Source organism: Rhinopithecus bieti, unplaced genomic scaffold (genome assembly GCF_001698545.2).
Source record: "Rhinopithecus bieti isolate Rb0 unplaced genomic scaffold, ASM169854v2 scaffold_61987, whole genome shotgun sequence".
NCBI lineage: Eukaryota > Metazoa > Chordata > Mammalia > Primates > Cercopithecidae > Rhinopithecus > Rhinopithecus bieti.
In genome coordinates, this window is record NW_016823795.1 from 81,531 (window position 1) to 108,434 (window position 26,904).

The following is a 26,904-nucleotide window of genomic DNA, read 5'->3' on the forward strand; positions in this document are numbered from 1 at the left end:
TTATGCAGCCATAAAAAAGGATGAGTTTGCGTCCTTTGTAGGGACATGGATGCAGCTGGAAACCATCATTCTTAGCAAACTATCACAAGAAGAGAAAACCAAACACCGCATGTTCTCACTCATAGGTGGGAACTGAACAATGACATCACTTGGACTCGGGAAGGGGAACATCACACATTGGGGCCTATCATGGGGAGGGGGGAGGGGGGAGGGATTGCAGTGGGAGTTATACCTGATATAAATGATGAATTGATGGGTGCTGACGAGTTAATGGGTGCAGCACACCAACATGACACAAGTATACATATGTAACAAACCTGCACGTTATGCACATGTACCCTAGAACTTAAAGTATAATGAAAAAAAAAGCATGCTCAAGTAGCCCTATGGAGGAGTCCAAGTGGCATGGAACTGAGGCCTCCAGCAAACAAGGTTGTGAGTGAGCCCCCTTGGAAACAGATACATCAACCCCACTCAATGGTAAAATGATGGCAGCCCTGGCTGACATCTTTACGGTGATTTAATAAGAAACCCTGAACCAGAACCACCCAGACAAGCCACTTCAAATTCTTGTGTCACTGGAACTACAAGATAAAAACTATTTGTTGTTTCAAGTAAATCTCTAAGTTTGTGTAAGATATGGTTTGGATTTGTGTCCCCACCCAAATCTCGTGGAATTGTAATCATCAATGTAATCCCCCAGGAGGAGCCTAGTAGGAGGTGACTGAATCAAGAGGGCGGATTTCCCCCTTGCTGTTCTCCTGATAGGGAGTGAGTTCTCATAAGATCTGGTTGTTTAAAAGTGTGTAGCACCTCCCCTTTCTCTCTCTTCCTCCTGCTCTGGCCATGTAAGATATGCCTGCTTCCCTTTCCGCCAGGACTGAAAGTTTCCTGAGGCCTTCCCAGTCATGCTTCCTGTGCAGCCTGTGGAACTGTGAGCCAATTAAACCTCTTTTCTTTATAAATTTAAAAAAAAAAACAAAAAAAAACCTGTACTGTCAGTTGCTGGGCTGAAGGGTGCAATGGAGCCTTGTAGGACATACACAGAGGCTGGTCTGTGCATTCAGCTGAATTAAACTGTGCCGACCATTCATCTGCCCATCCTTACATCATTGTGCTTGTCATACTTGCAGTCCATTGCTGATGCTAAGGCTTAGCTCTAGACAGAAGTCTGCCACATGCAAAGGATGATACTGCACTGTAGGGCCCGTAGCTTCTATCCTTAGACAGGTCAGGAGGCTAAGACTGGGAATCTGTTTATGAATTAGTACTAAGTGGGGGGTAGCCTAACCCCTGCTTCCTCAGGGAAGCTTTGCTTTGGTTCCATGGGGACAGCTGTTCATTCTTCTGTCTGTCTTCTGACTCCTTGTTTACTTTTCTCTGTATGTACTTGGAGACAGAATAATGTAATGGTAACCCTCAGGTTTTAGTGTTAGGCCTTGGTTTGGATCCTGGCACCAAAGAGTGATTGGGTGAGTAACTTAACTACTTTGGGCCTCAGTTTCTTCTTCTCTGAAATGGGACCAGTAATAGTGAGGTATGTACTATTATTGGTCCCATTTAATCCTTTGGGTGGTCAAAGGATTAAATGATAAAAAGCTTGTGCACTGTATAGCCCAGCAGGTGACATGGTGAGCAGGCTATACATGAGAGTTGTTACTACAATCATCTTGATAGCCCTTATCACACTGTAGCACAGTGGCATGTCTACATGGGGGTCTCCTCCTCCAGACTAGGAACTTGGTGAAGACAGGCACTGATCTTGTTGATTTTTGTGTCTCCAGTGGTTAGCCCATTGCCTGTACATAAAGGATGCTGGCTGAATGTTAGGTGAATGGATAGATACATTGGCAAGTAGATATTGGGGGCAGGGAGTCTGAAAGCCTTGTCCTCATGAGTGCATTGTCATCACATCATCAGAAAGCACCCATGAAGGACCTCTGATCTCATGGAGCTCAAAGGCATAAGCCACACTTCAGGCCTCCTTCCTCTGCACCATCCTGCAGGTGAGGTGCTGAGGTGGGCCGAGGTAGGGGTCGCCGGCTCTCAGCCTGGCTGAACAGCCCCAGATCCCCATTGGCTCCTCTCTCCTGCTTCAAGCTCCAGCTACCTTTGCTCTATTCAGTCTAGACCCACCTCCCTGAGTCCCTGCACTCAGACAGGGACATGGGCCCTAGAGCAAGACTGAGGATGAGGATTGTTCACAATGTGGGGGCTTGGCTCCCGTTCCTCCATGGGTGCCCGTTCTCCTTGTGGGGCCCTATATGTGGAGCACTAACAGTTGTGGAGTTCTGCAGCTATCCAGATACTTGCTTTCAGTGACTGGATTAAAATACAGTGAACCGTCTTTATAACTGGATAGATAATAGGTGCCAGGAAAATCGATGTCAGCCTCACAGGAGCTAGGAATGGTGAGCTCAGAGCTCTGGCCTTGGTCCTGCTCGGTTTACATTTATATCAGGGTAAATGTGGATGTGGGTATTGACGATACTGTGTTTATTAGGATTTATATAATAGTTGGGAGATAGGTCATGTCTCAAAAGATCAGACCAGTAGACCAGATTGAATAGGGAGGAATTAATCAGGATAAAGATTAGTTCCTGCTCTTAGGCTTCCAAATCCAACAATGCTTGTGCAAAATGAGGTGGACTGAGTTTAACTGAAGCACATGAAAAATACCTGGGGCTTTTAGGTAATGCAAATTCAGTAAAAAGCCAGGAAAGTGATATGGCCACAAAAAACTAATGACATCAGGCTGGATTAAAAGAAGCATAGACTATAGAACAGAGGAGGTGAGTGACATCTCTACTGTCCATGCCTGCCACCCTCACCTTGAATCTAGTGTTTAGTACTGACTGTCACACTTTAGAATGGACATTTACAACCTGAAACATCTGTGGTGGACAATCAGGATGATGAGGTAACTTAGTGGTAGTTTGTGTAAACAATGGTTGGAGAGATTTAGCTTGAAGAAGAAAGATTTGCTGGGGTCCCTGTAGCTGACAATACTTAAAGGGGTTCTTTGTGGAGGAGCTATTTGACCATCCTATGTGCCTCTAAAGCAGTGCTGTCTGATAGCACTTTCTGTGTGATGGGGATGTTTTAAATCTGTGCTGTGTAATAGCTACTAGATAGACAGGGTTGTTGAACAACTAAAATGTATCTATGAACTGAATTTTTAATTTAATTTTCATTAATTAAAAATTTAAGCTTTAATAAGCTACATGTGGCTAGAGGCTACCATATTGGAGAGGATAGCTCTAGAGGGCAAATGAAAGAATAGGCTGGGGTCAGCAGATCTTTTCTATAAAAGGCAAAAGAGTAAATATTTTGGGTTTTGTGAGCCTTACAGCCTGTAACTACTACTCAACCCTCCTGTTGTGCAAAAGCAGTATAGATAAAAGAATAAATGCTACTATAATCCGGTAAACCTTTATGGATACTGAAATTTGAATTTTAATATAAGCTTCACATGCCACAAAATATTCTCCTTTTGGTTTCTTTCAATTATTTAAAAAAATGTTAAAAACGTGAAACCCCATCTCCACTGAAAATACAAAAATTAGCCAGGCGTGGTGGCACACACCTGTACCCAGCTACTCGGGAGGCTGAGGCAGGAGAATTGCTTGAGCCCGGGAGATGAAGGTTGCGGTGAGGTGAGATCGCACCACTGCACCCCAGCCTGGCTGACAGAGTGAGATTCTGTCTCAAACAAAAACAAAAATGAAAACTAAAAAACAAAAAAAACAAAACATTCTTAACTCACAAGTTGAACAAAAATGGGTAGCAGGCTGGATTTGGCCTTCAGGCTGTAGTTTGCTGACCCTGGCTTAGGCTATGGGTGGAGGCTTCAGGGAGTCATATATTAGTTTAATAAGGAAAGCAATGATTAATTAGAGGTAGCCAGAAATGGAATGAGCATCCTCAGTAAGTGGTGAATTTCTTGTTCCTGAAGCGTTTAAGTACAGGCTGGATAATTATCTGGCAAGGGATGATATAGAAATGTGTTGGTTTAATACAAGTTATACTGGAATTTTCTTCAAATTCTGTAGGAGGATTGAAATCAGGATGACATATGACTGCTTTAAAATGCTACTTGCTTTGTAGAGGGAAGTTGTCTTCTCTTACTTAGTGCTTACTCTCAGCCCTATGTTGCTGGATTGGGGACATATGGGGGTGGGAAGCTGGTTTGCTTGCTTCAGCAATTCTGCCAAGTGTTCAGGGACCCCTGGGATGTGCCTTCCTGGGGAGTTGGTTATGTCTGTTTATTTTATTTTATTTTATTTTTTTCCTCCTGCCTCAGCCTCCCAAGTAGCTGAGATTACAGGTGCATGCCACTACACCCAGTTAATTTTTGTATTTTTAGTAGAGACAGTGTTTCACCATGTTGGCCAGGCTGGTCTAAAATTCCTGACTTCAGGTGATCTGCCTGCCTCGGCCTCTGAAAGTGCTGGGATTACAGGCGGCCATGTCTGTTTATTTTCAAAAGGAGAGATTTTATTGGGAGCACCCAAGTCTTCTACACCCTAAGAAAGGACACTCCCCTGGCCAAATCCCACCGTATTCTATTATTTATTCCTTCTGTAGCAGACAAGGGAGCTGTGGTGAGGATGTGGGCTTGCAAACCTTCACCTGTCAGTTAGGTACTTCCGTGGGGGGCCATGCCTCATTCTGTGACTGGAGAAGGTCCTCTCCAGCATTCTCTCCTCCAGGCATATCAGGAAACTGTTGTTCTCTGGGGAGTTCTGAGTCTTCGTCCAAAATGAACTGTAGGACCGGAGTCCAAAGGCCTGTGCTTTGAAATGCTGACTGCCCAGGAGCCAACCATCCAGGCTTGTGGACTTCTAGAGATTTGGTTATTTCTATTACTTTCAACTCTACTGCCTTGTTTTTCTCTTTTACCTCGCACCTAACTTCTGTCTGTTTCACTTCCAATCACCTTTTCTGCCCAAATACACACAAATAAAAAATAAATAGCCTCTTCCTGGAAGGAAGGGAGCTGAAAGTAGTGGTTTGAAGTTTTAAATTTTTTGTGCTTTTTTCTAAATCCCAGCCTGCCCTCAGCACAGTAGAGTTTCTCTACATCTTTATAAAGTACAGAATACTTAAAAAAAACTTACTGGGGAAAATTTTAAGCGTACACAGTAGACAGAAGAACGTAAGCAACCCCGTGTGCTTATTGCCAGCTTCAACAGTGACCAGCTGCTGGCCAGTCTCATGCCATCTACAGCCTCTTCCTTATCTTGTATTATTTGGAAGCAAATCCACAGAAGCTTTGGACATGGTGTATTGACTCAGGTGTGCACTAACACCTCAAATCTCTGTATTCTGTTTCAGATAATTGCCTTTGATGAGTTAAGGACGGATTTTAAGAGCCCCATAGACCAGTGCAACCCTGTTCATGCGGTAAGTAGCGGGTGCTGGTGAGAGGAAGGTGCTGTCACCCCAGGCTACTCAGGGCCTAGGAAGGAGGGTGAGAATGTGAATGATTTGAATGTGTAAAGAACATGCTCGCCCTCACTGTGCCCCTCTACCTGGCTCAAGGTTGTGGAGGAGCCTTCTCGTTCTTGAAGTGTGCTGAGGTCTTGAGATATGTTGCAAATCAGGTGTGACTGTCCCCATAACCCAGGGGAATAGTCTACTGTGCTGTGGCCCTTGAGTCCTCAAAGCCTGGTGCTCATGTGTTTTGGTTACTCATCCTTAAACAAGGACAGAGGCTCCATGTTGGCCAACATGCTTGCAGGCACGTGAGCACCATAAGTGGATGTCCGTGCTGCACTCTCCACTTGGGCACCAGGTTTCTCAGATGGAGATGTGGAGGGTGGGTTAATGCACAAAGTCCCTAGTACCATATCCATGACCCAGAAAGCATTCATCTCAGGTGGTTCTGTGGGTCTGAGGTCTGCTCACCTCTGCCTGGAGAATTTGGTGCAGTCTGAGTGTCCTGGTCTGGGTTCGAGTTGTGAAAGGCCACCTGCCCCAGCATGCGTGGTTCCTGGCGTCTTCCTGCTTGTCTGGCTTGGCAGACATGCTGCCCTTCCCCTGTGCCCCGGCTGTGCCTCCGACTGGGAGCTTCTGATGGATGCTGGGTGGGAATGGGTGTTTTGGCTGTTTCTTTCCCTGGTCAGTGCAGTCCATGTCCCAGAGCCAGGGACCAACCCTGTATGTGGACAGAGCCTTTTCCAAATTACTCCAGACCTGCTCTTCTGAGTTCAAAGGGTGGTGCACACAGTTCATTCAAGTGTGTTTCTCAATCCAAATTCACTGGTCCTCTGTTTAGTTGAAGTTCCTTCCAGGCCATGGTTTCCAGCACTAAGGCAACTTTTTGCCTCTTGGAGTAGCTTTATTGACCTTTTCAGCCAGAAGTTGTAGAGAGAACAACAGGCTCTGCTAGCATGATACCATCTTAGCCTGGAATGTTTATGGCGTCATTCAGCAGGGACAAAGAGGTCTCTTATCCTCAGCTGCAGGCCCCATAAAGAAGGATATGCTTTTAGGGAGGTACCAAAATACCATATGGAAGAACCAGGATTCAGTGTCCCCTTCTATAAAGTAGAGAGTTATTACTGGATTTGTCGTTGTATTTTGAGTTTTTACTATGTGCTAGGAACTTTATATACATAATCTGTAATCCTCACAATAATGCTGCAAGACAAACATCATTAACCCAATTTATAAACCACTAAATAGACTCTTTTGTACAGGGATTTATAGGTCATGAGTGCTGGAGCTAGGACTTGAACCCAGGCTTACCTGTCTCCAAAGTCTGCCATCCTACCATCTACCCTGTGTTGCCTCTTTTAAGAGACCTGATTTTATAATATCTGAGGCCCGCTTTGGCATCAAATTTTTTGATTCCATGAAATAGAGCCGAACTCTTTCAAAGCAAATTTTGATGCAAGTTTGAAGAACCTGCAAGATCCACTTTAAAACTTACTGTATTTCATGAACTTATAACTATTAAAATCCATTTGTTTCCATCTACCAGCCTCACCATGCATCTGGGATAATTTGGATCTGCCATGCCTGAAAGGTTTCACTCTGGGTCTCATGTCTTTCTGCATGTTTTTGTGTTTGGCACCGACATTACATGCCTGGTCTGTCAGTATCTACCAGGTGCAGTGAGCAAGTCTAAGTCTGAGAGACCTTCATTTAGGAATGCCAGGGAAGACAAGAGCCTACTTTCCTTCCTTCTCATTGTTTGGGCTCAAATTAATAGGCAGCTCACTTAGAACACCCAAAGCTTTCTTGTCTGATTCCAGGGCAAATGCTAGGGAAGGAATTTGTCCTACCACTCAGTTCCATCATGCAGATTCCATGCTGGGTTGCAGGTGATTGGTGAAACCACAGAATATTTTTGTGGAACCCTTTCCATCTCACCATGGCAAAGAATAAGGAAATTTAGACAGAATAAAGAAAATCAGGACTAGTATAAGCTCTCCAGGGAGCTTCTGTGAAAGGCCAGTGCAGGAATAGAATTTGCACATAGTAGGTGCTCCATAGCTATTTGTCGATTAAACAGTGGGTGAATATTGAAGTGGTGGCATAGAAGTTAAATCTCAATTCACTTTTTTTACTCCTATTATTAAAGGCACATTTCTAATTAGTTAACTGATTAATTAAGGAGCCTGGGCCCTATGAAGTTCATGAACAGAATAAAGACTCTATGTGCCCCATGGGGAAAACTCTTGTCTCGGATTGAAAACAAAACAAAACAAATAAAACCCTAAATGAAAGACTGCTAGACACATTTTCCCAGTTCTTATGCTGTTACTCCCTGGCGGGAAGTTAAATGCTTCAGATGCCTCTTTTAACTCTTCTGTGAGCTCTTAGACCTCTATAGAGTCCCCAAAGCAGCATTTCAGGCTCAGGTGGCTTAAAAAAGCTACTTCACTGATTGGTGACTCCAGCCCTGGAAGGACTTGTGTGTCACAAATAATTACTGATCCATATGATACGTCTCTCAATGAGGGCATGAGACCCATTTGGATTTAAGATGCCCTGAAGCTCCCAATATTGTTGGGCCCTATGGGATGGAAAGGAGGAGGAATGCTCTGTTTTACTCCTCGTTTCTCATGTTTTCCCTTCCTTTTACCAGCAGGGCATTCATTACTTTAAAGTAATGGTAGATGTTGTCCTTTAGTGGCTCTGGCTTGCTGGAAAAGGAGCTAGTGTGTGTCTTGTAGCATTCCGTTTCGTGTGTATGTGCACATAAGTATGTGTGCTTGCATGTGCAAACGTGTGAGGAGGATTCAGTGTGTCTTTCTAGCCATGTGGACACTAATTTGTCCAGATGTGGGCTCCTTCCTCTGGGCTTACAGGATGCACAGGAATCACTATATTTACTGTATTTATGATTTAATTAGGGAAATGAAGTGTCCCAGCCACCTGTCCTTTCCAGATCCACGAGGAATCTCATTGCCATTCCATCTATGGCAACCAAATTGCCTCAGTAATGAAGCACCGGGAGACGCCACAGCTGTGTTCAGTGTGGCTTTGGAAATTGTTAAAGTCATTGAAGGAAAAGGGAGGCAATGGCATTTAGTGCATGATGTGGGCATCATCACCTGCCCAGCCACGGGCCATCATCTCATCTTCCCTTGGCAGTGAGCCAGGCCTTGATAGACTCGAACTTCTTAAAAAGCCTTAGCCTGGGGGCATCACTGGTGTCTAATTTAGTAGGGAGATTGCTTCTGCCAAGTAGACTCTCTTTAGAAAACTGAAACCAGCAGGCAGATAACTTGTCTACCTTAGATACTAATGAGGGCACATACGCTCTTCGAGACCCAAGTGGGAAGGCCTCCTGGGAGAGCCGGCTGCACGCTTTAGGATGTTCTGTGAGTACGAGGTACCATTTGGCAGTTTGACCACCTTATGTGTACATGGAGGCTGAGAGAGACTTTGTAGATAGAAGAACAGAAATCCATGCTGGACTGAGAGGGAAGGTGAGCCCATGCTGTTTGCTGGGAGAGTTCTGTTAAGAGCAAATGACCATGACAAGGTACAGGGAAGAAAGTCAGAAACTCTTAGAAAAAGCCATTGGGTGGGAGCATGCTGGCCATGGGCCCATGAGGGCTCTCTGATGGGTTCTGCCTCCGCTTTTGGGGCTGATTACAGGGCCTTCTCATGCTGTTTTAGCAGAACCCCTAACCTCCCCTCTCGTTTCTTTCTTGTGCATCCTGATAGAGGGAACGGCTGAGGAACATCGAGCGCATCTGCTTCCTTCTGCGAAAGGTCAGTGTGGCAGCTTCATGCTGGAGGATAGAGGATCACATGGTGGTGGGTAGGCACACAGTGAAAGAGGCTGGTGAGGCTCAGTGCCTGCTCCAGTCCTGTCCACCAGGAAGGCAAATGGTGGCAGGGAAAGGGGGAGGTGGGAGCAAGTGATCAGTTCTTTGGAAACCTCCAGAGACAAGAGGAGCTAATTAAAGGAGGTGGCCATCAATTAAAGTGTCAGGACAGCACTGGATATTTGCGAGTGCCCTCTGATTGGAGTTGGACGCTCTTTATCTTTGCATGATGATGGATGGCATTTCCAGTTGCTATTACCACAGAGCTTTTGTTCCTGTCTGGGGCTGGGCTCAGGAACACTCGCTGCCGACCTTGGGATGCTGGGTTTCCTTTGAGGTTGCAGCCTGTCACTCAGCTTTGCAATTTGATTGTCAGCATCACTGGGAATGCTGAATGGGTGGGATGAGGGGGTGTTATTAAAGGCAGAGTCATATCATTCAGAGAGTTGCTCTGAATGGATGGGTAGTACATTACAGCTTCCCCAGACTCATTCAGGAAGCACATGTGGGCACACATAGTTCAAGCTTGGTATTTAGCATAGCTCTGTGCCATAGCTGGGGGCCCCTGTGTCTCTTTCCCAGGAAAGTGTGTGCTTTTTGCAGCAAAATATGGAGAACGGCAACTTGCCGGTAAAATAACCAAAGGACATCCCTAACCTCTGTACAGAGTGGATGAACTACAGGCCATAAGAAAGCCACCTGTCAGCCCAAAAGGAGTTTTTGAGCCTTGTATGAATAGGACAGAAATAAAATGTTATGCCAACATTGATAGAAGGGGAAAATACTTTGCAAGGTTTTAAAGGTTTTTTTCTGTATTTTAGTAATGATACCTTTCATTGAGAGAGAGCTTAAAGAAACAGCCAATTATTTTTCTAACTAATTACTTGTCCTTTAGTATCTTCTAAGAGAGTCAGTGCATTAGAATCCCATATCTTGTATGATACGGCAGGGAAATATGCTTGGATAAAACCTATATATGAAAATATTTGTGATCCAAGGAATAAAGAATGATTAGGAAAATAACAATATCAATCCATAAATTTATAAATTATTTTTCCAGATAATATCTTGGATACCCATAACCTGCTCCAGCCGGCACTTCTATAGTCTCTGGTTTGTTCTTTAAGACTTGACAGCTAAGTGACATAGAATGGATCAAGACAAAATCAAAGTTTTGCCTTTCAGACTCCAAGTTGCCCCTTTTTCTCCCATCCTGAATATATTGTCCTGTATTCTCTGACAGAACAATGTTCCATATCCATCACCTTTTAGCCTTGCTTATTCTTTTATACTGCTTGACCACTGACTCCGGCCAGGTAGCAGGCAATGGCCAGGTCCTGTGGCCCACAGACTTGCAGCCCTGGACCTTTTAAAGGTCAGAGCCAAGGGTATGAAAGTAAGCACACTATGCAAGAATTAGTGTTACTTTTTGCAAATTTGCATATTGTTTGCATAAGTTTCTTTAAACAATAAACTGAGGCATTTTACTCCAAGAAACTCTGTACTCTACCTTTTCCTGCCTTTTGCCCCTTTCATTTGTACATGCTCCTTTCTCCTATGCCGCTGCCTCTGCTGCAGCTTCTGGGAGGTCAAGTGCAGTTGTTGTTCATGGCCATGGAAAATACCAGGGAGAAAAGGTAGACATCAGAGGACATGAGACGGTGACTTCAAGACTTTAGGTGTTGTGACTGCGTGATCACACCTTCTGCAGCCTGACAGTTTTCTTGCTCACACGGGGAGTGGCACTGGAGTGGCCAGTACCTCTGCACTAACTCAACGCAGAAATAAGCCGTGTACCTACAACTTTATTTATTTATTTGAGACAGGGTCTTGCTCTGCCACCCAGGCTGGAGCACAGGGGTGCAATCATAACTCACCGCAGCCTTGAATTCCTGGGCTCAAGTGACTTTCCCACCTTGGCCTCCTGAGTAGCTGGAACTGCAGGCATGCACCACCATGCCTGGCTGACTTTTTTATTTTTTGTAGAGGTTGGTTCTTCCTTTGTTGTCCAGGCTGGTCTCAAACTCCTGGCTTCAAGTGATCCTCCCATCTTGGCCTCTCGAAATGACAAATTACAGGGATGAGCCACCATGCCCAGCCCAGCTTGCTTGCTTTCTTTGTGGAATCTCCCTCCTCCTCCAGTCCTCTTGCCCTAAGCACATCTACTTTTAACAACTGGTTGTTAGTTCTTCTGTGTGCCCTGGATACCTGAGGTTGTTTTCAGTGATGTCGTCATTGTTACAGGACCACCAGCTTCATACCAGGACCACCAGCTTTGCACCCTTGCACAGTAACAGACCAATACACTGAGACGATGGGAGTTGCAGCAGAGAAAGAGCTTAATAATTGTATGGCAGCCAAATGAGGCACCAGGGAGTCTCAAATCCCCCTCCTCCAGAAGTTTTGGGCTGGGGTTTTAGAGGGAATTTTGGTGGGTAGTGGGCTGAAGAACAGGGGGTTGCTGATTGATTAGGGCATGGGAGATGAAATCACAAGAAAGGAGAAACTTCATTCTTGTCCTAAGTCAGTTCCTTGGAGGGAGTCCACAGATGGCTGGTGTCAGTGGGCCTGATGGAATCAGGATCTAGAAAATATCTCAAATGGGAAACTTGAGGTTTTTGAATGTTAAAGATGTTGTGTATAGATGTTAGGACCTTGTGACAGAGGCAATGGGACTTTCAAGCAGTATGCGGCTATAAGGAGGTGGGCTGCAGGGCAAGCTGGTTAATGCTTAGTCATGCTTCTGTTTAAAGCTTATGCTTTTGTTAAAAGTCGAGCAATTTTGTTTTATTAATTTAATGAGGATCATTTCAACATAATTTCTTTCTGAATGTAATTTCAAATTATAGGTGCTTCTGTCTGTCTGGCCCTTGAGGTCTGGCTGTAGCTCATGTGTTATTTAGCTTAAGTTGGTAACACTATTCTCCCAAAGGCATTTAGGTCCTAGGCATGCAGGTCTGTCTTCTCTCACTGGAATGCCAGTTCTGGATGGTCAGCAATTTTGTTTCATTCACCATCATAGGTTGTGACATAGAATGTAGAGCAACGCATAGCCCATTGAAGGTGCTTAGCGAGTATTTACTAAGTAAGTGAATGAATGCCAACTTTCTGGCACTTCTGTCATCTAAATCCTTCTTCTTGGAAACACTGGCTTAGTCAATAATCTTTCCATTTCTTCATTTCAGTACTGTCCATGACATAGTACAAAATTTACATATTTTACTACATTTATTCCTTATATAAGATTTATAGGCCAGGCATGGCGGCTCACACCTGTAATCCCAGCACTTTGGGAGGCCGAGGTGGGCAGATCACCTGAGGTCAGTGACCAGCCTGGCCAACATGGTGAAACCCCCACAAATTAGCTGGGCATGGTGCTGTGCGCCTGTAATCCCAGCTACTCGGGAGGCTAAGGCAGGAGAATTGCTTGAACCCAGGAGATGGAGGTTGCAGTGAGCCGAGATTGCGCCATTGCACTCCAGCCTGGGCAACAACAGTGAGACTGTCTCTCAAAAAAAAAAAAAAAAAGATTTGTATTTAAAAATTGAAATTAACTCAACATTACATTCATTACTGACACAGGAGATCTCCGACCTACAGTGTCTTCTGTCTGATTTTCTTCCATAATGCTTATACCCTCTGCCCCCTTGTAGTCTGTATTTCAACCATCCTAATATCTGCTCTCAGCCAATTCTGGGACCTTTATATTTGGAAGGTTTTGGTGAAGTGTGCAAACTTCTACTGCTTCCAAATCCTGCCTCTCTCCTTATTATCCTTGTAACTCACAGTGTGTGCCTCAGTGTGACTGTAAACTAGGGGTGAAAATAACAGGACCATACTCATACAGGTGTGTGAGAATTAAATGAGATAATATGGTACATCTGGCTCATAAGTGTACAATGCATATTAAATGTTATTATTATCATCCTGACCCTTAGATTCTACCTAAAACCCTTTATAACATCACTAAGCACACACTTGGCTAGCCGAGATAATCCTTGGCTGGTTGCACCCGCTCTTAGCATCCCCTCCCGTTTTCTTAGGTAAGTGCCATTTGGTGTTTGAGCAGCATCACGAGGTGGGCTGGCCTAGGCCTCCTCCCTCCTGTCTCTCTCATTTCGAATGGGCTTCTGAGTTCTGATTTCCAAGCTGTGAGCATGTGTTGGTGATGGCAGGGAGGGTTAATGGGTCTAGTTAGCAGCACCACCTTCTGGGAACTGCACCTTCCAAGAATTTCTTGGAACTAGCCTCCTAAACACCCTAGAATGTGATGCATCTCAGCAGCTGATTGTTGTTAAACCACCTCCTCAGCTTTCTTGGGAGAAAGGAAGGGATTTTCAAAGTGGATCCATTTTTAGCTCCGTAATTATCAGAAAATGTGTTCTTTGGGTAATTGTCTGAACTGCAGGATTCTTGTGTTGACTTGTGCTCATGATTCATTTTTCTTGTGGCAAGAGCCACTTGCCTCTTGAGCAACTCTCCCCACCAGAGCACATCATAAGCTCTGTGGGGCCCCTACAAAGTGCAGGTTTGGGAGCAGGAAGCATCCTGGAAGGCAGAAGTTGGTGTGATTGCTGCTTTCGGGCATATAAAGGATTCTCATGGGGAGGAGGCTGACTTCTGTTGCATCTGCAAGTTTAGTGAGTGGTTGGAAGAGATTATCTTAAATGTGAGCCCAAATGATTGGTATGAGAATAAGGAGAAACGTGCTTCATCAGTGGTAGTCATCAAACTTTGGGACCGGTTGTGAAATGTTCACATCCCTTAGACCAAGTTACGTTTTTTTATTTTTATTTTTCATTTTTTGAGACAGAGTCTCACTTTGTCGTCCAGGTGAAGTACAGTGGCACGATCTCGGTTCACTGCAACCTCTGCCTCCCAGGTTCATGTGATTCTCCTGCCTCGGCCTCCTGAATACCTGGGACTACAGGCATGTGCCACCACACCCGGCTGATTTTTGTGTTTTTAGTAGGGATGAGGTTACACTATGTTGGCCAGGCTGGTCTCAAACTCCTGACCTCAGGTGATCCACCCACCTCGGCCTCCCAAAGTGCTGGGATTACAGGAGTGAGCAACCGCACCCAGGCCCTTAGATCAAATTAGACAAGTTTGTGCCTGAGATGATTTTGAGTTAGACTGAGCCTGCCTAATGACAGGGGCATTTAGTTGTATAGTTTGGGATGTCCCTTCTGGCTTGACAATTCTGTGATTCTCCAGTTCATGTCCCAGTTTCCCCAAGAATTTGTCTGTTCCCACTGCAGGTTTTCCCTGACATTTATGGATGTAAAAAGCTGTAGCGGGGGGATTATTTTCATTCTCTCATTGGGCATTCTCATCACCACATGGAGGAGAAGGGTATGTGGGTAGGATTTGGGGGTGAGTGGGCCGTTGAGTTCACTGGGGAGCCTGGTGGGAAGGGGCAGGTGCTCCAGGTTTAGTACTGGAAATGCAGTGGTGATATGACCATAGGTGTTCCCACTAATGGGCACCTGTGTCTGTTCCTTGTTAAAGCTTCCCAGAGCCACAGCTCTGTCTTACAGAGGAGTTATGATGTGAAGTGAGGCTGCCAGTAGCAGCCTGAACCCACTGCAGAAATTCCATGATGTGGTTCTGAAAGCAGGGGTTGGAGGAGATGGGGAGTGGATATGACACTTTCGCAGTGAAAAGTCAGTCTTGTTAAATGAGGAGATTGCATTATTATTAATGCTTCCTTACCCTCCCCTCTCTCCAGGACTGTCTACATAATTGGCAGGGCCTCATGAAAAATGGCAATGTGAGGCTCCATGTCGGAAACTGATGCCCAACATTCAACCAAAGGTGGGGCTCTTCCCAGCACAGGGCCTTGTGCAGCTGCACAGGTCACAGGTCCCTGAAGCAACTGAGCCTGGTCTCCGTGACCTTTGCATTATGATTTTGCTGTTCTTCCTCCTATAAGCCGAGTGTATTTCCTCTCACCACTGATACTTGGCTCTGTCGGGTGACAGGATTTGTCCACTGCAACGTAGGCAGGCGTGGGAGTGTGTGTCAAGGCTGTGAGAGTCACTGGATATTTCTGTTCTCCCTTCTGAAATTCTGTCATTGGCAAGACCAATCCACTAGTTCAAGGAGGATGAGAGGCATGGGGAACCTACCTGAGCCCACCTGTACCTCAATGCCAAGCCTGCTAGAGCCAGTGACTGCCAACCATCCTTTAGATGTGTGAGCAAGTATAAATGGTTATTGTTTTAAGGCACTGTATTTTGGAATGATTTGTTACATAACATTCTTATGGCAACATTCCTGACATGCGTGGATGTAAAAAGCTGTAGTGGATGGATTCTTTTCATTCTCTCATTGGGCAGAGTATCTTAGCTCCTGGTATCTCATTGATACCATAAACATGTGGCACTTCTATAAGGGGAAAACTTTTTTCTTAAAGTGATGTTATTCTTTGCCAGAGTTTAGCCATTTGTTCACTCTACAAATTTACACATAGATGGTTCAAGCTTTGTTCAAATCTCTTTGTCCTAAGTGGAGGCTACTAAGTACATTTATAAACCAGAACTTAGGGAAAGACCTATGTTGCTTTGGTGCACAGTATTTGTCATGTGCTAACAACCAGGAAGGGCTGGGTGCAGTGGCTCTTGCCTGTAATCCCAGCACTTTGGGAGTCAGGAGGATTGCTTGAGCCCAGGAGGTTGTGATCAGTGTGGGTAACATAGTGAGACCCCCTATCTCTACAAAAAATAAATAAATAAAAATAAAATAAAATTAGCCAGGCATGGTGGTGCATACCTGTAGTCCCAGCTGCTCAGGAGGGGGAGGGGGAGGTGGGATGGTCACTTGAGTCCAGGAGGTTCAGACTGCAGTGAGCCAAGGTCATACCACTGCACTCCAGCCTGGGTCAGTGTGAGACCCTGTCTCTAAAAACAACAACTGGGAGGAATGGAGAAGATATTGCCTTTTTTCCCCCCCTAATTACTGCACTCCTCGCCACAAGGGATTGATTGGATTTCAGTTCTTTTTAGCTGTCAATATGGTTCTTCCTACAGGGCTCTGGAGGGAATGGCATATTTTAATTGAGGGACATGATACAGTGGAAAGGGACACATAAACTCAGAGGCAGTTGTGTGGAGTGCCTTAGAGAGACCATCGTTGACGTGGAAGTTTTCCAGATCAGAATTCTCCGTTTCTTGGGGGGATTTCTGAAGCATGGAAATAGTGATGCCAACTACTCTATGCCTTTAAAAGTATTAACTCCTTTAATCTCACAACAACCCTATCAAGTAGTCATCATTAAAAGTCACACTTAACAGAAAAGGAAATTGAGGCTTAGAGAGATTAAGTATATATCTGAGAGTCTCCTGTTTCTTAAGTGGTAGAGCTGCGATTTGAAGGCAAGCCCATGTGACCAGAGTCCACATTTCTAATCACCACATTATAGGGGAGATTGTTGCTTCTTTTCAAAACATGCTGCTTAAGGACCACCGCTACAGTAACATAGCTCAGCTATTTTAAAGGGAAGCTATGGATACTGAAACCACATAGTGCCTCAGAGAGCCTGTAAGATGCTTGGCTCACTGTCGATGGGTCCGAGTGGATTCTTTTAAGGCTCTTTTTCTAATTTCATTTAACTTCTTTGTAGGGTAGTTCACCCCTGGAGGGAATATTTGAAGAAAAGTAAAAATATCCTGGAACAAAAGTTGTAACTAGTTCAGAAACCCATGTCTCATGCATAATTTATTTTCAGACACTTTCCGTGGCAAACTCCTTGTTAGTCAGAGGGAAAGAAGGAACATTTTCCTTGATGTGTAAACAGTGGTGCTGTCATGGGGCTGCTGAACCAGAAGTTGGAGGGGACATGTCCTCACCTCACTCCTCCCGTAGGGCCGCAGCAGGCAAACTGAAGGAATTTACAAACAAATCCCTAACACATGGGCACTGGCTTTTCACTGGGGATCTGGGAAGCTGGTTGGCCCTATCCTTATTAGTTCTCTGTTGTCCTGATAATAAGATATCGAACCAGTTGACAGCAAACACCATTTATTTCTCATGAGTCCATGGGTCATGTGGTCAGTTCTGTTGATCTTGGCTGCACTTGGGCACAGGGGATGTTCTTCTGGTCTTGGCTGGAGCTCATTCTTGTATCTGGTGGGCAACGGGCCATTAGCTCATCTCAGTCAGCCTCAGCCACATCTCATCCTCCAGTGACCACCTGAGGCTTGTTCTCCTGGTGTCATAGAGAAACAAGAGAAGACGTGGAAATGCGCAAGCACCTTTTCAAGCTTTGGTCAGCGTGGAGGCACTACAAAGTTAAGGGCAAAGGATGTGGATATTCTTCAGTGAGACCTTGCTGCCTTGATTGTGAAAATTCCCATGCTAGGATCATATCAGGAAGTAGCAAATGTTAGAGTCTGCTGGTCTCCAGTATTCGTCATTAATGGAACTGATGGTTTCTAAATTTTTTTGCATATCAAGAGCACCTCTGGAGATGTTTCAACATATATCTGCTTAAGAATCACTTCCAGAAGTTCTGCTCTGGGAGTTCTTGGGAGGGTCCAGTCATCTGTATTTTGAAAATGCCCCGTGGAGGGGCCACGGTAGAGAAACACTGTGGGAAATATTTGGTGACTTGAGTATTTAGTAGATGTTCTGGTGATTCCTAAGCAATGCCAGGATGGCTCCCCAGGGTCTGGAGAACTGGATCTGTGGAGGAGGAGAGGGGAGGGAGAAGAGCTTCCACCCAGAGAAGTTGACAGCAGACAGATGTTACAAGCTGCCAGCTCCTTTGCAAACAGCCCAGGATGACCTGAGCCCTGGACTTGAGGAGCATTTCCACAACTTGCCATGTCCTAGCTGTGTGTGGAGAGAACACCTTCCTCGCCTGAGACACAACAGAAGGTTGCTTTTGAGATAAATGTGGGGCCGTCACAACCAGTTTCAAAAAGTAAAGAAGTCCAGCAGCCCTCATGGCAGCAGGAGGAGAAACCCTAAAATCATCAGAGACCTTAGGATGCGTCATTGAGAGGGTCCCTAAACCTGGCTGTGCCTCACATTGAATCTGGATTGATGATTAAACATACGACTCTGAAAGGCAGGTTCCTATCCACCCAGGATAGTTAGTTTTATCTGTCACCGTGGCTAGGTCATGGTGCCCAGATATGTGATCTAACATTGTTCTGGTTGTTTCTGTGAGGGTGTGTTTTTTGGATGAGATTAACATTTAAATCGGACTTTCATTATATGAAAAAGATACATGCACACGTGTTTATAGCAGCATAATTTGTAATTACAGAATTATGGAACCAACCTAAATGCCCATCAGCCAATGAGTGGAAAGAAAATGTGGCATGTATGCACCATGGAAAACTACTCAGCCATGAAACGGAATGAAATAATGGCCTTTGCGGCAACTTGGCTGGAACTGGAGGCCATTATTCTAAGTGAAGAAACTCGGGAATGGAAATCCAAATATCATATGTTCTCACTTATAAGTGAGAGCTAAGCTATGAGGATGCAAAGACATAAAAATGATATAATGGGCTTTGGGGATTTTGGGGAAAGGATGGGAGGGGTGAGGGATAAGAGACTACACATGGGGTACAGTGTACCCTGCTCAGGTGATGGTGCACCAAAATCTCAGAAATCACCACTAAAGAACTTATCCATGTAACCAAACGCCACCTGTTCCCCCAAAACTATTGACATAAAATTAAAGAAATAAATTGGACTTTGAGTAAAGCACATTATCATCCCTTCTGTGGGTGGGCCTCACTCAATCAGTTGAAGGCCTTACTAGAGCAGAAAGACCCAGCTCTCCTGAGCAAGAGGGGATTTGGCCAGCAGTCGACTTTCAGACCTCAACGGCAGCATTGACTTCCCTGGGTCTCCGGCCTGCCAGCCCACTCTACAGATTTTGAACTTACCAAATCTCTACAGTTGCATGAGCCTATTCCTTAAAATCTCTCTCTCTCTCTCTCTCTCTCTCTCTAAACACACACATACACACACACACGTGCACACACACACACATACACACACCCTATTGCTTCTGTTTTCCTGGAGAGCCCTAACTAATGCACTCCCCTCAATTCTGGTAAGTTCAGGTTCAGTAGGTTTACAGAGAGGCCTGGAACTGCTGTGAGCCGAACCTTCATAGCAACCTTGTGAGTTGGGTGAAATTATCTGCTCACCAGATGGTTAGTACCTTGTTCAAGGTCACCCAGCTCATAGGTCTGGTCCCTGAGTCCATGTTCACAGTCTTCAACCCTTGCTGCTTCCAATTCCTCACATTCATAGGAGTCAGTTATTTTCCATAACTTTACAGAGCTTGTTACCACTACCCTAGAGGCCAGTCTCTGCAGGGCCAGCGAAAAGAATGATGATCGCTCAGGCTCTCCTGTAGTCTCCACAGACCATGTGGACCAGATGAAAGTCGGCTGGTCCCCTTACTGCATTCATCGGCAGAGGCAGAGCAGATTCTCACAGCCTGACCTTCTCAGCAATAAAGATTTATGGACTCTGGGGAGTTTTGCTATGAGAAGTCACCAAATCATTGATTGTTCTGACAGAAACAATTTGGGTTTTCATAATATCCTTCTCCTCTCATTAACGTAACAAGGAACTCTGGGATTGTAGGATGTGCGAGAGTCAGGAAAGCGAATTGGGATATGGGTTTGGGGCTGTGAGTAACAGAGACCCACTATAACGTGACTGAAACACGATGGGGCTCACTCGACCTTGGGAGGCCTGTCCAGTCTGGCACGGGGTGGGTGGGACTCGGCCTCACAAAGCTGTCTAGAGACCCAGGCTCCTCCCATCTTTGGAGCTCTGTCATTTTTAGGGAATTTCCTTGTCCATGTGGACCATGAGGACGTCACATCATGACCTTCTTTCAAGTAGCAGAATGGAGGAGGCAAGAGGAAAAGGGTCATTTCCTTGAAGAAAGTGACCCAGAAGTCACACACACCACTTCCCCTTAACTCTTTGGCCAGATCTTAGGCAAATGGCAGAATCTAGTCTTGATTCTGTGGGGCTATGTGCTCAGCTCAGCATCAGGGATTTTATTCCAGAGAAATGGGAGTGAGGACATTGGAGCACAGCTGCAGATCTCTGTGTCACGAGGTATGTCAGTCAGCGGAGCAACCTGTGCAGGACATGCAGCCTTGATGTGCACTCTGGAAAACTAAGGGCAGGAATGTGAGGTGGGAGAGGAGCAAGAAGAGGTGTCACAGGTTGAATGATATTAAATGGATCCTGGAGGAGGCTGGGCATGGTGTGGGTTGTGGGGAGCTCAGAAGTGCTGGGTGTTGGCTTTATGGAACAACTCAATAGGTACCAATCTGAATTTATTCATTCATTCAACTGGAATTCATTTAGCACCTACCATGTACACAGTCGGTTGTTATGTGCTGTAATTGTGGGGGTGTGTGTAGTGTGTCAGTTGTGAAGACATGCTCAGTACAGCTAAAAGAAATCTTGCTTTTTCTCTGCATTCCTGTCTAGAGTCCCTCAAAGCCCTGATCACCTAAAACCTTATATGGTAGTTGCCTGTACATGTATCTTACACAGTTGTATTCTTGAAGACAAGGCTCCTGTCCTTCTGGTTTCTGCAACTGCTACATTACTTAGCATGCGGTCAGATTCATGTTAGCTAGCAGCAAGGATTGGTTCACATGAGACTGGCAACCACAAATACCATGGGCTATGATTTTCATAATGTGTGAGCCGGAATTCTCACTGCTGAGCATGGGATAAAGGCATGTGGAGAAGACCAGAGAAAGGCCATGACAGGTGTGACGTGCTTGTCACATCAGAGCACCCTCAGTGCCCAGTGGGTGAGCATTGTAATGGACATAGTTAGAGCGCTGGTTTTTGACTTTGGCTGTACACTGAAATTGCTGGCGGAGGTTAAAACATCCTGTTGCCTGGGTCCCACCCCCCGGAATTTCTGAAGTGCAGCTTGGCACTTGTTTTTTTAACAGCTCTCCAGATGATTCTAATGTGTAGCCAAGCTGAGGATCACTGAGTGGGAGAATAGTGCAGGTGGGGAGGCATTTTCACTTTCCCTGTTCTTGAGGGTATGATTTAGAGAACCATAATTTTCCAAATGGTTGCAGAGTAAAAGCAATAATTTGCCGACAGGTGCCCAAGTGGACTGAAGGAGTTACTTGGCAAATTCCAGAGAGATGGTCAGCCCAGCGGGATGACTCATTGCAAGTAATCCACGAGCCACGTGTTTTTCATGGTGGGAACTCTGCTTCCAGATGCTTCATTTTCCAGAATGTGATGAGAAGTAAAGATTCTGGTTTTCAGCCCCCAGAATGCTCATCCTTCCAGCCACTCATTTTTGCCCTTTTCCAAATTGCTGAAGAAGCAAGAAACATTTCTGGGTCCTGTTTCTGGGCCACAAAATGGGCCAATCTTACAAATCCTAATAGCCTCTTATTCTCGGTAGCATCCAGTCTCTGCCTCTCACTCTTTCCAACTCCTACGGCCCCTCTCTAAAGGTAAAACCGTGCCAGCCTGTACCTAGGTGGGGACAATAAGAGAGAATTCCTCTGAGCTCCCAGCTTGTGCTGAATTAATTCGCATGCTCCAGACATATCTTCTCCCCACGGAAAAGCTGCGTTGCCAAGTTATCATGCTGGCTCCATTTGTAACTTCTATGGGACTTGTTATTCCTTAAGCAATTTGGGGCATTGGTCCTCCTCCAGAACTGAGTTTCACTGGCTCTGATTTCTAAGCTGTCTCTGTGGCACAGACAATTACACAACTCTTGGAGTTTTGTTTCATTAGGATAAGACCCGGCAGTAGACAAGAAAATGCACTGAATAAGTTAAATGTGCTATACAAATGCAAAGTGCCATTATTATAAAGGGATAGAAAAGCCATCCTGTTTCCTTTCTGTATCAGCCAAATGGTCAAAGCAGTGATGAGATTCTGGAGGACAATGATCACCGATTATAGCACAAGGAGGTAGGCGGGGAACACGCAGCAAGAACAGCTCTGCTATTGTGGCCTTTCAGAGGTGACATCACTGCTGTTACCACTCAGCACACCAGCATAAGGTAGCACCAGTGCCACTGGTGTCCTGGTGGGAACCAAATAAAGGAGCCACTCAGGCAGGATGTACTGATAAATGACGAACTATATGTCTTCTGAGAGAAACTGTAGAATTCTCTGCGTGAGCTAGACTTTAATACATGCTGTTGGGCACTTCACATATTTTTTGATAGTGGTGATACCAATTGCCAATGTTGGGTCATTCTGAGTTATTGATAATGTATTTCAAGCACATATATTTTGGACTTTAAAAGGAAGATGGGTGTAGGCGGAATTCAGAAGGTATAATAATTTGTAAAAAGCATGGTTTCCTTAGCAGACTGGAAGATGCGTAAGGGCACTAACTGTGAATCTTGTTCACTGTGCAGAACTCTGCCTACAGCTAGCGCAGCACATACCCAGTAATGCTTTGCTGATGGAACGAATGAATGAGTGAATGAGTGGAACAAACTCCATGATGACTACTACATGCTTTCCATGTGCTACGTGCTTTACAAGTGTTTCACTTGTTCTTACCACACTGCTGTGATGTGGAGATGAGGAGATGAGACTTGGAGGGCTATGAGGTCACTTAGTAAGTGCAAGGTCTGGATTCACCCCAAATCCCTGCCCTTTCTAATAGTCCTTGTGTTTCCATGCTCTAGGGATTAAAGACGTTTCCTTACTTTTCCCAGAATATTTCCACGTCTTTGAGTTTTTCAGAGCAAGCTTGGCACCATCCCTGGACATTCCCGGGCATATCCATTCCCAGGATTCACTGTTGTCCTCATGCGGACAGGCCCCATTCTCTTCTGTAGACTGACTACCATCTCTTCTCCACTGATTCTCACCCTTCAAGTAAAAAATGGGCTAAGAGGTTTTGACCAAAGGCATCGTTTCAACCTCAAGAAACTGTTGAAACTGATGTCTTGAGAGAAAGAACCTTCAGAGGACACTGTACCCCCTTCTCCTGGCCCTTTGGCAGCTGAGTGTCAGCCAGGGCTGCCATAACACAGCAGCTGGGTGGCCTTAGCCACAGGCATTCATCTCACAGGTCTGGAGGCTGGAAGTACTAGATCAAGGTGTCGGCAGGGCTGGTTCCTTCTGAGAGTTCTCCGCTTGGCTTGTGGATGGCCACCTTCTCACTGTCTCCACATGATCATTCCTCTGTGTATCTGTGTTCTAATTTCCTCTTCTTTTAGGACACTAGTCATACCAGGTTAGGGTCTGTAGGATAAATCCATCTGACAGCAATAGTTTAAGCATACCTTTAGAATGGCCCTATATGGCAGATGCATCTGAAGGTGTGTTCCAAGCTGGGGAACCTGTGTGTGGCCAACCTAGAGTTTCATACCTTATCTATGATAAAAATCTGAGCCCCTCACCCCCTACCTGTCCCACTTGTCAGGGACATGAACTATGCAGAGGACTGGGGCCCTGAGCTTTGGGTTGAATGAAGATTGCCGTGTGGGGATCATTAGGGGAGAGTGTTAAGTGAAAATGTTTTATAAGCTGCATGATGTTTACAGGAGGTTGTAGTTTTCTTGCCCACCCTGCTGCCACTGGGCCCTGTGGTTATCTTGTCTGGCCCACCACCTACTGAACTGTAGGAAGGTGGATGTGTTGTCCAGCCCATTGTCACTGCACTGTAGGAAGGCGGATATTTTGTCCAGCCCGTCGCCACTGGACCATTTCTGTATGTAAGGCGGTTCTCTTGTCCAGCTTGCCACCACTGGACTCTCTCCCCTGTATGGAGGGCCCCAATAAAACCCCATGTCTCCTTTGCTAGCTGTGGGTCTCTTCTTCAAACTCTTGAATCTGGTACCCTCCCTACTGAGGTTAACAGGGTTTTGGCCTAATAGGACCCACCCTAATGACCACATTTAACCTAGTTGCCTCTCTAAAGACTCTGTCTCCAAATACTTACTGTCCCATTCTGAGGTACTGGGGGTTAGGGCTTCCACATACGAAATTTGGGAGGACATGTTTCAGTCTGCAATAGGATCTCTGCACCAGAGAAGAGTTTTCAGGGAAACAGCATCCCATTGGTTAGAAGAAATAATTTACCTGCCCTTGAATTCGGTTCTTTGGTGAATGGCAAATAGAGTGAATAGTGAGTTTCCGGGTTTTAATTTTCCTAGCACTTTCTCATTATCCCAGATGTGCTTCAGAGAAAGAAAGGGCAAGACTTGGATCCTGTTTCATTGGGTTTTATTGTTTATCAAGATCAAAAGCAAAGTTATCCTCAGTAAAGCCCGTGAAGACTTTCCCCCATCCTTCTCCTGGAGAAAGGGTCCAAACAGAAGGGACTGGGTCCTGCCTCTCCATGCTACCACACCCCTTACAGGGAGCAGAGTGCAGAGCCTGTCCCCTGGACCTAGACGGTTGGCTCAGCACATGTTGGACAGGGAGTGGGTCATTCATCATTCTAATTAGCTCCAGTGCCTGTCTCCCCAGCAGGCACAGAGTCAGGACAAAATCCACCTCTGCCATGTGAACTTCTGCAGAGGTGCCAATTGCTGAGTAGGGCCGAAGTCATGTAATTATTGTAACTATTTTTGTTTATGGGACATCCCTTCCCAGGAGATCCCAGGCACTTCATTGCCCAGAAGTTGTCACTTAAAAGCAGGACAGCATTGACCCATGTTGGGGCTGAAGGAAGTGATGAAGGGCCCTGACCACCCATAGTGCTGTGCTGGCTGCCTGGAAGCCATGGCATGCACAAGCTTCTGGAGAGGCCACTGCGGGGTGTCACACTGCTATGCAGAGAGTGGAAGTGGGGCTCAGGTTCTTTTTTTTTTTTTTTTTTTTGTGGGAGGAGGTAAGGTTAGCTAGACATGGAAGATAGGTTCTCAGTGGCTATCTTTGTGCTGCTATAACAAAATACCATAGACTCAGTGGCTTAAACAACACAAATGTATCTCTCACAACTATGGAGGCTGGGAAGTCCAAGATTAAAGTGCCAGACAATTCAGCATTGTAGAGGACCACTACCTGGTTCATAGACAGCTGTTTTCTGGCTGCAGCCTCACATGGTGGAGGGGCAAGCTCTCTTTGCACCTTTCATCAGGACACTAATCCCATTCACGAGGGCTCCACCTTCATGTTGTCATCTAATCCTAATAACCTTCCAGAGACCCCACTTCTTAACACCATCACATTAGAGGGTAGGGTTTCAACATGTGAATTTTTGGGGGAGATGTTCAGCTCATAACAGAAGCTTAAGTTTTTTTTCTATAACAACATTTATTAAGGTATTCTATGTGGTATAATATGCCAGACATTGTACAAAGTGCTTGGTTGGATGATCTCACTCGCGACAGCCCTGGGATGTAGACATCATTATGGTCCCCTCTACACTGAGGAGGAAATTGAGGGACAGAGAAGTTAAGTATCGTAAGCTAGTACATGCAAAGCCGGGATTTAAATCCAGGCAGTCTTTCCTTGGAGCATGCTATTTCGTTTTTCTATATTAATTGTTTTAGTTATAAAATTAATATATTCATATTTTCACTAGTAAAATGACGCAAAGTTGATATGAAGAAAATATTAATAAGCTGCCTCACCCTTCTCCTTCCTATCTGACATAAAAGCTGGGTTTGTATCCTCCCATTATGCTGTATCTCCATAAGCGTTTAGATAGACAAATACATGTATGCACAGATATACACTCCAACTCGGTTTTTTTTTTTTTGTTTCTCTTTCCTAATAACGGCAACAGTTTTCCTATAACTAGTTTTTTCCCCACGTACCATTGCATCACCGATACCCCTGTAGGTCAATAGCTATAGGTTTCTCTTAAAAATAATTATGATTTTGAAGGGGCGCACCCAAGATGGCCAAATAGGAGCAGTTCCAGCCTCTAGCTCCCAGCATGAGCGACACAGAAGACGGATGATTTCTGCATTTTCAACTGAGGTACCGGGTTCATCTCACTGGGGCATGTCGGACAGTTGGTGCTGGTCCGCGGGTGCAGCCCGACCAGCGAGAGCTGAAGCAGGGCGAGGCATCACCTCACCTGGGAAGTGCAAGGGGGAAGGGAATTCCTTTTCCTAGCCAAAGGAAATTGAGACACACAACACCTGGAAAATTGGGTAACTCCCACCCTAATACTGTGCTTTACCAAGGGTCTTAGCAAACGGCACACCAGGAGATTATATCCTACTCCTGGCCCGGAGGGTCCCATGCCCACGGAGCCTCCCTCATTGCTAGCACAGCAGTCTGAGATGTAACTGCAAGGCCACAGTGAGGCTGGGGGAGGGGTGCCCGCTATTTCTGTGGCTTAAGTGGGTAAATAAAGCCTCTGGGAAGCTCGAATTGGGTGGAGCCTACCACAGCTCAAGGAGGCCTGCCTGCCTCTCTGTAGACTCCACCTCTGGGGACAGGGCATAGTTAAACAAAAAGCAGCAGAAACCTCAGCAGAGGTAAATGTCCCTGTCTGACAGCTTTGAAGAGAGCAGTGGATCTCCCAGCTCTGGTTGAGATCTGAGAACAGACAGACTGCCTGCTCAAGTGGGTCCCTGACCCCTGAGTAGCCTAACTGGGAGACATCCCCCACTAGGTGCAGACCGACACCTCACACCTCACACCC

At 45.5% G+C, this 26,904-nt stretch overlaps 1 protein-coding gene across 3 annotated transcripts in view; it reads left to right on the plus strand.

Annotated features, from left to right (window-relative positions):
• The window catches only part of LOC108521848 (protein cornichon homolog 3), a 141,598-nt gene that overhangs the window by 70,243 nt on the left and 44,451 nt on the right, over positions 1 to 26,904 (plus strand). For 2 of the 3 annotated variants that reach the window (XM_017861832.1, XM_017861834.1), the window contains exons 2-3: positions 5,338 to 5,406; positions 9,187 to 9,234. In XM_017861832.1, coding sequence (XP_017717321.1) covers positions 5,338 to 5,406; positions 9,187 to 9,234 — 117 coding nt within the window. The remainder of the gene's footprint in view (positions 1 to 5,337; positions 5,407 to 9,186; positions 9,235 to 26,904) is intronic. The other variant, XM_017861833.1, reaches the window with a different exon arrangement.